At 34.0% G+C, this 10,623-nt stretch overlaps 1 protein-coding gene across 1 annotated transcript; it reads right to left on the bottom strand.

The window, feature by feature from the left end:
- Positions 1-4,460: 4,460 nt before the first annotated feature.
- Positions 4,461-8,972, bottom strand: LOC110030754 (S-type anion channel SLAH3-like). The gene is made up of 4 exons (XM_020733646.1): positions 7,685-8,972; positions 6,801-7,585; positions 4,814-4,852; positions 4,461-4,730 (listed from the first exon to the last, which is right to left on the bottom strand). The coding sequence occupies exons 1-4, from the start codon at positions 8,270-8,272 to the stop codon at positions 4,652-4,654; spliced, it is 1,491 nt and encodes a 496-aa protein (XP_020589305.1). The 5' UTR covers positions 8,273-8,972; the 3' UTR covers positions 4,461-4,651.
- Positions 8,973-10,623: the final 1,651 nt, after the last annotated feature.

Below are 10,623 nucleotides of genomic sequence, written 5' to 3'. Positions count from 1 at the left end.
TTATTTGATTCAACTAAAGTTCTCCTAAAGTTGTTACCATCAATGTTCCCCGGAACAACTCCAGAAACTTGATCCGCCCAACGATTATCATAATTATGTAAGTTCTGGTGCTGGCTCCAAAAACTTGATATGCTCCCTAATAATTTGATTGAATTCTTAAAATTAGATACTCCTTCATGCTGGGATTTCTCACGCAATTATACACATCATTTCAGTACTATAGGGCTCTATTAAGCCCAGATTGACAAACCCACAAAGAAATTAAGGTAATAACTCCTTTAAGAAAATTTCTAGTCTACTATTAATAGGTCTTAGTTTGGAATGATGATTAAGGTGATTTTACTAACACTTACTTCTAAATAACAACACTAAGTCTAAAGCTAAACCTAACTATATCAGCTGGTTCGATGAATATCAAGGTATAAAAGCTACCTATCTATTGTGATTGCATGAGTAGATTGTAGGCTCGAATACAACGAATTGATATTATGGCTAGTGATAAATAGGAGCATATATCTTGTTTATCTTCTTTAGAGTGCATAAAGAATTTTGGTTTAACTTAGTAAATGCTCCTGCCGAGAAACCCCTAAGTTATACCCATCAAAACTTGTCACATTATCTATTTTCATTGCTCTATGAACTACTTTTCCTTCACCCACCAGTTCAATGTGATCTTCCTAGTTTTTCATGCCATAGGTCTTCCAAACCTTATGGGTTCATAATAAATTTTAATAAATCATTTGGCTAGAATGATAAATAAAAGAAGCACAAAAGGAAAGATCATCACATTAAGGATTAATGATCAATTTTATAAGTATTCTACACATCCTACAAATCCTACCTCTTCCTCACAGGAGACAAGTAAAAAAAATCTACTCACAAAACATGAAGAACACCATAGAAATCCTCATCATTTAACAAAGCAAATCAACTAAATATAAGTTTACAACAAATACAAGAAAAATAGTAACAAAAAATTTAGCTTTTCTCCTCTGACAATAGATGAAAATACTTCAAATAATGTACCCAAGTGCTCCCTACATTGTTGAACTGAACCCCTTACAGATTTCTCTTAAAACCCCTTACCAATATCTTAAGAAAACTGGAAAATACCAAAACTTAAATCTTCCTACGACTTCTCTTCCTTCCTTCACTTCCTCAAAGCTTTAAAAGTGCCAAGAAACTCCACTCAAACTGCATAAATCGACTTGATAACTTCTGAGGTCTTGCTGAAGAAACTACTAGAACTTTCTAGAAATTGGCCAACGCTTTGGTGCCACAGAGCTGGCGCCTAGGCGCCAACCTCTCGGCTTGCCAGATTGGGAACTGGAGCCTAGGCACCCAGTAAGCCGGCGCCAAGGCGCTTGGATGGAGCACCTTGGAGCCTAGGCGCCATACTACTAGTTTTCAAATGCTCTATTTCGCCTCAATTTCACTCCATTTCAATTCTGCTTTGCTCCTTATGTCCTACTTGTTATACCTGCAAAAAAAAAAAAACAAAAAATTATCTTTCCTTAAAGTACAATTTCATTCATAAATATGTGCAAAATTTAAAGAAAAATAAGCATGCTTTAAGGCATAGCATCATGCACACTAACTACCTTCTTATGGGTGACTTGCTCAAATGTTCATTAGAATTTGTTCATTCCCATTTTCTCAATCAATGAGTAGACCTTCTCAATTTTTTTTGGATATAAGGTCTCCCAACTGCAACACTTATAATAGTTCTTAAAGATCCCACCAACCCGTTATAAAAATGTTTTAATGATTAACTAGTCAAGTAGAACATGGTGTGAGTATTTTTTAAGTAATTATGCGAATCTCTCCCAAGCTTCATTAATGGACTCTCCATTTAACTGGGTAAAGGAAGTGATACCATTCCTGTTTTGGATGGAGTGAAATATTTAGTAAATAATTTTTGGGTCAAGTCATTCCAAGTAATGATCGATCATGGTGTTGAAGAGTTTAACCACATCTTAGATTTATCCTTAAGAGATAAAGGCAATAGCCTTAGTCTTCCAAAATTATTAGAGACGCTGTTATACTTGAACATGACACGTAGTTCTAAGAAACTAGCTAAGTGATGGTTTAGGTCTTCAGTGGGCGGTCCCCAAACTGATTGCTTTAAATCATTTGAATGATGAAAGGAGTTAATTCAATAGTCTTGGCTTCTTTGATAGGGTGATAGATATTCATGTAAGTTTTCTCTACAAATAGATTAGCATGCTCCTGTCATTTCCAATTATTTCTTTTTTATATTTTTTTATTTTCTGAAACTTTTATGCTTTTTTTTTTATTTTGGGGTCAAATGACGCAAACAAATCATCCAATCCTATGCTTGCAACTACAAACTTTCAATCAAGTGGCCCTAACCTTAGGCAAAAACGCATAACAAGAATTTAAAACACACAAAACAATTAATATACAACACAACAAAATAAAAAGATGTAATATTTCTTAAATTCTTAGATTTATTCAACAATAGATAACAACACAAATAAATTAAAGGTAAAGACATATTGAAATAGAAAAAAAAATTAAAAATGAACACTAAGTGGTTCAACTATAATTTTCCTGAATTAAAAATTTGACTTCAATTCCCAAATAATGACGCTTAGAACATGACACTCGAAAGTATTATGAAGTAGTCTGCAATCACGTAAGTATATGTGTTGCTCAAGTAATATATGGATTTTGAGTTCATGTGTCGATCCCACGAGAAAACTAATAAATTTTTTAATTGTTGAAGTACTAGTTTAGTAAACTGTAAGTCCAGTTTAAAATGTTTCAAATTGTTAAACTTGAAAGGCTTCTCGAATCCTAAAAAAGAAATCATTACCAAATTTCGCAGTTTTTTAGAGGAGATGAAAATCATACTCCCGCGACTCATATTATTTGAACCCTCAAAGCCTATAAGATCCCCATATTATTGTTAACAACCAGAGAAAAATTCTCCTTAGTCACTATCAACTCAGAAGAAGCATTGAAAACTAGTACTACAATTAACAGGGTTTATCCATGCAAATTTGTGGCATGTTTGTAAGTATTTATCAAGAAAATGACAATGCAAAAGGGAGCCCTTCATTGGGGACAATTACTAGCTATTGGAAAATGCATGCAAATGTAGCTTATATAAATTATAATGATAAATCTATAATTCTAAGTTACATGCATATTATATAGTTGGAACTAATTTATTTATTTAATTTGGCTATGCATTATGATAAGTCATTATTTTTTGTTATAAATCTTGCACTGAGTGTGTTATATAGAAGAATTGACGTGTATAAGATTGTAGTCTTAGCACTATTTATATGGTTAAAACTCTAGTTAATTCAAAGTGTAGGTTTTTCGGGGATGTTAAAATCCACATGTTTTGTAGAGTTTCCACTTTTTCATATAGGTCAAGATAGTCATAAAAGCGTATATGTTACAGAGGTATATGGTTATTTGTTAAAATTCACAAATCCTTAAATATACAAATTTTTATGATTAATTACATCTTATTCTTATCCCAATGCATCCATCTACCGTGCTTTTGTTTAGGTAGAATCCAAATTATTGTGATTTCATAATTAGATATATGTGTAATAAAATATGATTGAATCAAAATAACAAAACATGTTGTCTAAGATAATTGTCAAAGCATCAATTACCAAAAAAAAAATGATAAGCCACAAAAATTTTAAAAGGATCGATCACATATAAAACCCAAAAATTTATAAGATTTTATTGAGATCAAATCTATGTCTGTGACAATGAAAAAGGATCTGATTTACTTAACATATGAAATAAATGTTGATCAAAATATAAAGATGTTTACTAGACTTTTCTAAAACTAGATTCTTAACATAAAAATATATTCTCATATCTATATGACAAATTTGACATCAGTTTATAGGACTCCATACCATCTTTATAACAAACATTGAGGTGCTTCTCTCTGTTTCAAGTCATTGGTTACTTCCAAGAGGTAATTTCATAAGAAAAACTTTTTCTTTTGCATGCTTTATTATCAATTTTAATAAATGTGGTTAAGATGCCACAGTCTACAAAGTGATAAATAAAGAAGATTTAAATTTCTTTTCTAAATGTAGCATTTTGAGATAAAATTCTTAAATGTGGTTAAGATGCCACAATCTACAAAGTGATAAATAAAGAAGATTTAAATTTCTTTTCTAAATGTAGCATTTTGAGATAAAATTCTTCAAATGTGTCTTAATAAATTTACTCAACAAGATGCACTTATTTTGCTTGCATCCATCAAGTAGGTAAAATTCCAAATGAAGTATGCTTGTTAGTTAAAATCATACAATTTAAACTTCCCCTAGGTTTGTAAACTAGATGTCCTTATGAGTCACCATTATATTTATTATAATTCAAAAGTCAAACTTGTTTATTTTTTTGGCTAAAGCCTGAGTAATTTCTTGTTCTCGATCTACCAAGTTATGATACCAAAGTTCGATTTTGTTTGAGTTCCCACATTGTTCTTGCCTTTTGTGTTCAACTCTTATCAGAGATAACAATGCGTTTGGGCAAAGTTTTTTCCCATCTTCTTCTTTCCCATAGATCCCAACAAGTGTACGAGGCTCTGATCCCATGAGGTGAGGAAGAGCGCCATTAGCTAGCAAGAGAACTCGGTTGAAGAAGATTAGAATGACGAGCGTGAATCCTCAGGAAGAAGATTACCTACATTTTGTGGAGTTTGATCCCAACGGAAGATATAGAAGGCTTTGTGGCTCCTTCTTCCTAAAGCTGTCTCCTTTCTCCTTCCATCTCCCTTTCCTCACTTTTTCTTATCTGGTTTCTCGCAGTACAGCGAAATTCTCGACAAGAGAGCTTCAGAAACTGTGTAAGATCCCCAATCCTCGTCGCCCAAAAGGGAAAAAAATACATTTTGGTCTTTGATTTTGATTTTCTTTTCGGAATGATTTGGTTTCATTAGATATATGGCATTTGACGAATACGAAGGGATCAAAGTTACTTGGAACCAGGTTAAACTTCATGATTGGTTTCAGAATCCACAAGATTTGGAAAGACATACATCCTGCTCAGATTCTGCTTTGATTTTTAGTCTGTAAAAAATCCTGAATTTTTTTTTTTTTGATTCATTATGTTTGAAATTAAGGAAAAATGGAATATACATACAAACACACACACACACACCCCACTCAAAACAAAACAATAGTACTTGGGTATAATTGTCTTTTTATCTTAAACAACTGTTGTTTAACTGCACAAAACATCATACACGCAGCTTAGCCGCAACAACTTCTTACCACAATTGTTGTGCAACAGTTTTTTAAAAAGCTTAATAAGATGCAGCTGCTCCAAATAGACCATGTAAAGGAATAATAAGTTATTAAAAGACACTATCCATTCTATTGCTGTACTCTATATGTTGTCTCTTCTTACAAACCCTCAAATATCTATAGAATTTATAGTTTTTATCAATCCTTCCACTGCATCACCATTGGACTTGTTCTCAATTGGATTTTAGTTCTCTTCAACTCTAAAGAAATTGGGGTTTATAGTTGGAGAGTAGATTTAAATAGTCTTAGCCATCAAATATACTTGGGATGATTGAGATTTATTCTATTTATTTATTGAAAGTTAGTTCGGTCTTGAAAAAAAATCCTTGCCATCCAAAGTGAATTAAATGGCTAAGATCCTGTAAATTCATCATCCATATACTATTAGAAATTGGTGAGAAAACTAAAATGTTTCCAACCACAGTCCTCAATATCTTTATCTCAAGTACAAAAATACATGATTCGTACTAATCTCATACATCTCATTTATATCTATCTATCTATCTATATGTATAAATATAGTTTCTGAACATAGACAAGTTTGTTTTGAGCTAGTGCAGAAAATATCAGAATGACATTGTAGCACCCCACAAATGATTATTGTACTTATTAAACTGGAGATTTAGAAGTTACACGGTCTGTTGAAGGGAAATGTAGTCGTTTATATTTTGACTTGGATTTTTTATGAGATATTGCAATGGCAATATCATTGGGGAAGAGCCTTCTGAACACAAAGGCATTGAGGATTGTTTTGATCAGAAGAGCTAATACTGTGAATGTAGAAAGGAAAGAGCAAGAATTCTTGAACTATAATTATTGACATGATCTGCATATCTGATCGTTGCAATTGCTGCTCCGGCCATCGGAAATGTGTAAGCCCACCATGCTAGTGAGAACCTATCAGATTGACTGTAAGTTTAGCTAAAACAATTCAAAATTTTACATATTTTCTTTTTGAAAATTTTATTTGAAAGCTACCTGAATCCTCTAAAGAAACTAACCCGAAGAACCTGCAAATGCAAAGAGAAATGATAAAAAGTATTAGACTGAAGGCTGTTGATGATTTTTTTAACTACGGGAAAAATTTACATACGGAATGCGCACGCAGCTCTGCATGCGTACTACATTAACCCCGCAATACCCCCATAATAACCTATGAATAACATCGAAATTGAATCCGCGAAGGTTATTGGAAGGTTATTAAGGTTATATGCTATTGAAATTAATACCTTAATAACCTCCCAATAACCCCCTAATAACCGCGAAACGAAGCTTATTGAGGGGTTATTACGCATGCAGCTCTGCGTGCGTATTCTGTATGGAAATATTTCCCCTTAACTACAAATTTAGATATGTCTTAATTGTTTGATTAATTCACTTATAGACTACAAAATACATAAAGTAGTTAAATTTATATACTAGATCACAATAAAGTCTGTTTTTTAAGTAAAAAAAAGTTACTCTATGTTAACCGAATTGATTTCATAGATAGCGGAACTTACAAGAGAAGAATAAAGGAACATGGCAACGAAGTAAGGAATTCTTGCACCAATGCCAAATTCACCAGAAATCTTAGCCAATGCAGTGCAAGCAACGCTAGGTGCAGCTATAAATAAAAAGAAAACTGGATGAAGCTCCTTCGGCAGAGTGTCATTTGTTGGAAGCCTCTGATACAAAGTGACAAATAGAACAGTGTAATGTGCCAAACCAACTGCAAAAAAAAATATAGGCCCTTCTTTAAGTCCTATATTTGCCCCTAACAATGCACCAACAAAGTTCCCAACCACAGCCAAATGATTTGAAGGATTAGCCACCTTCGAAAGCCTTCGTTCTCCTCCCAGCATCCATTGGCCATAGATCTTCATATTAAGGCAGAGTATTGGCGCCATGAGCACATACCATAAGTTATCAGGTATACTTTCTGCAACACGTGGAGGCAAAGCTATTGCCAGAAAGAGACAAGCTATCCAAGGAGAAAAAAAGAAGTTGATTCTCACAGGATGGTAGTACTCTCTTCTCACTGCTTCAAAGTAAAATATGATCTTAAGAAGATATATTGTGGCCACCAAGCTAAATACACCAATTGCGATGCACCACAGGACAATATTGATGGTTAGGCTTATATTCATGAAGCTCATTGAGGGAGATAAAGCCAAAGTTTTCCATAGCATGGCTTGGCTTCCTGCACCAAGGCACATACCAAAAGAGGATATTGGAAATCGAAGTAGAAAAGGCCAAGTTACATCTTCAGGAAGAACAAGCTCCTCTGATGCCTGAATATTACAGGAAACAAATTATTCATGTTATGTTACATCTACATGTAAACAACTAGACATGATGAACATATTGCTGAACAATAGGCAATCACTTACTTTCAGAGTGTCCAATTCTGGTCCTTCCAAGGCATCCAGATAACGGTCTAATGCAGGCAAGGATTCAGGTTCTGTGTCATTCAAATTATTGGCATCATCTGGCTCGATCGGCTTCCCATGAAGATTTGAAAACCGCCTCTCTAATTTTCCTGACCATGTCTTGAAAGTATCATAGCGTTTTACATTGTAACTATGATGTCGTGGCAACTTTGAAAATCCTTTTACGGAAGAGTTACTCAAATACAGGCGTTGGGAGAAGTTTGGTTTCATCTTCTTCCAGTTGCCATTCTGCTGAATGTTTTCATGGCCGTTAGTACCTGCATCTGTCATGGCTTTATCGTCGAACACAACCTTCCGGGATTGGTATACATCTTGGGTGGGAAGGTAGGCTGTGAAAGACTTGGATCGATTGAGAGATTCATCTGGTTTCAAGGGAAGACTTTGAGGGGGAATATCAATTTTTGCAGAATAAATTTGACTTTTTTGAGCTTCTGCTACCTGGAATAATGAGGTTAGATTGTTGAAGTAATGAACTTTATCTAAACCATGATAAAAATATGAAGCACATAAAGTAGAGTTTAGAAGCATCACACCTCCATGTCCATATTGTAACTGATGAATAGCAAATTGCAATTTGAAGGAAAGCACAATGGCCTGATATACTTATATATTTAATTTTTTAATTGGAAAATGTATGGAAGACTAAGCATTAGTGTTCAGGATGGACAAGCAATAGAACAGCTTAGAAAGAGCCAGAGATATGGGGCCAAGCATTTAATATCAATATTATCTATTTAATCATTCTTTTTTGGTTTGAATTGGGTGGTGTTGTAAAAAACCTTATGAATCATGCGCGAAGATGGAAGTTTCAAAAAATGCATCTCTTTTTTGAGAAATCATGGTAAGAAGACTACCTGGAATAATTCAGACACTGCCCGGTCAATATGGATGAAGTCAAATAATTTTCAGTTTATAATGTGATGCTCAAGAATGGTCTGCACAGATCTAGAGGCAATTTGCAGTCTACTTCCGTTGAATTGGCTACCATAAGTTGACTTTTCCTCCGCGAGAGGACTTTTGCCCCCAACGGAGGAACCCGACGGAGGACTTTTCCCTCCAACTGGCCATCAGAACCCAACTTCTCTTCCCGACAAAAACTCTAAAATGTCATATCTACGGTCGACGGGGTACTCAGCATAACACACGAACAGAAAAAATAAAATATTATATTCTACCATTTTAAAATAAGGGTAATATTGTAATTTATTTTTTGACCCTCCTATCATCTAGAAATAAGAGGGCACTTTTATGTAAAGGAATTTTTGGATTCCTGCTTGTTACTCCTGTTTTTTTATGGAATAAAATGAGTTCACGAGCCCGAGAACACCCGGATTCACCTCGAGAGGGCAAGTCTTCCACTTCTCCTCCTCTCTCTCTCTCTCTCTGTCTGTCCCTCGCTCAATCTCCTTTCCTTGGTCTCCAACGCTCTATCCCTTGAACATAACATGCGGGACTTATTTGGCTTCAACATTTACTATTTCTTAAAGATTTTCTTCAATATTTCATTGAAAATAAAAACTTTGATTGTACCATAAGGTTAAAATAGGGCTTCGCTTCTCCAAATTAATTCAATTTGAGGTTGAATTAAACTTCCTATTTATTGTCAATATAGAATTTTAGTTGTTAGATTAGTTACATAAAAAATGTAATAAGTAAATGCTAAAAATTACTAAAATTCAATTTAAAATCCACATGAGAAGTTTATATATACATACACAACATCACATACTTACATATGCATGTATACATTTACATATCTATTAAAGGAGAAAATATTAGGTCGGGACTCCGGTAGGGGAGCAAAACGTGACCAATCACAGTGTATTGTGATGGATCCATTTTACACGTGCCTCCTTATTGGACTCCGGATGATCCAGAGTTTTCACGAGATCCTACGGCTTCAGTCATTAAGGATTTCTTTTCTCTTAACGCGGATTTAAATCTGTTGCGCACAAAAAAAAAATTATAATTGTCTATATTGCTATTAAAAATATCTTTGGGATAAATTTTAAATGTTTATAAAATAATTGATAACATATTGAGGCTATGTCCAAACTACATTATAGAGCGAAGGGAGATGTTGGTTTGACAGAGCTGCAAGTAAGTCTCTCTCTCCTTGCTGTGGACATTTGGCAGATGAGAAACACAAAATATTAAAAAAATGTATATATTTATTCTTATAAATATGAATATAAACCATAAATCAATAATGTTTATGCCGACTCAAACTTAGTTAAAATTAAAAGCTTAATCCTAATTTAAGAAATGTATAAGGTGCATTGTTCAGATGATTGTTTTTAATTTGAAATATTACCACAATCAGGAAATTCTTACGCACTATCTGAGGGCTATATGGATGATAAATTCTCAATGCATCTTAAGTACTCTTATTTTCTCCCTTATTTGTTTCGACATATATATATATATATATATATATATTAAAGGGGGTTTTTACATACATAGCAGTGAAAACATTGTTATTTACATATCTAACACACCAAAGCTTAATTTTACGAAATTCACACTTTTGCCAATCTTTTTGTCTCCAATAAAACTTCTGACGATCTTCTTCAACGGTTTGCATCCAATCATTCTTCTCTCCTCTTTGTCTCACGCGAACAACCAAGCTCCCAAGCCAACAGACTACACAAAAACTACTAGCTATCTGCTGGCAAGCTTCTCCCGCAGCTGCATGCATCCTCCTTCCGACGAGCTTCAACAGAGAGATGCTTCACATCTCTCCTCACATTGTTATGAACAGTGCACAGTAATGAACGATAGTGTGTAAGGCCTTATTCATGAAATGATTTTCATATTTATAGGGGATAAAATATAATGTTGTGAAATTAGCTAATACCCCTAATTTATGGGGGGCATTA

The sequence above is a fragment of the Phalaenopsis equestris genome, unplaced genomic scaffold (genome assembly GCF_001263595.1).
Source record: "Phalaenopsis equestris unplaced genomic scaffold, ASM126359v1 Scaffold000759, whole genome shotgun sequence".
In the NCBI taxonomy this organism is placed as follows: Eukaryota; Viridiplantae; Streptophyta; class Magnoliopsida; order Asparagales; family Orchidaceae; genus Phalaenopsis; species Phalaenopsis equestris.
The sequence above is the reverse complement of the archived record's forward strand: the minus strand, read 5'-3'. Positions and strand labels throughout refer to the sequence as shown.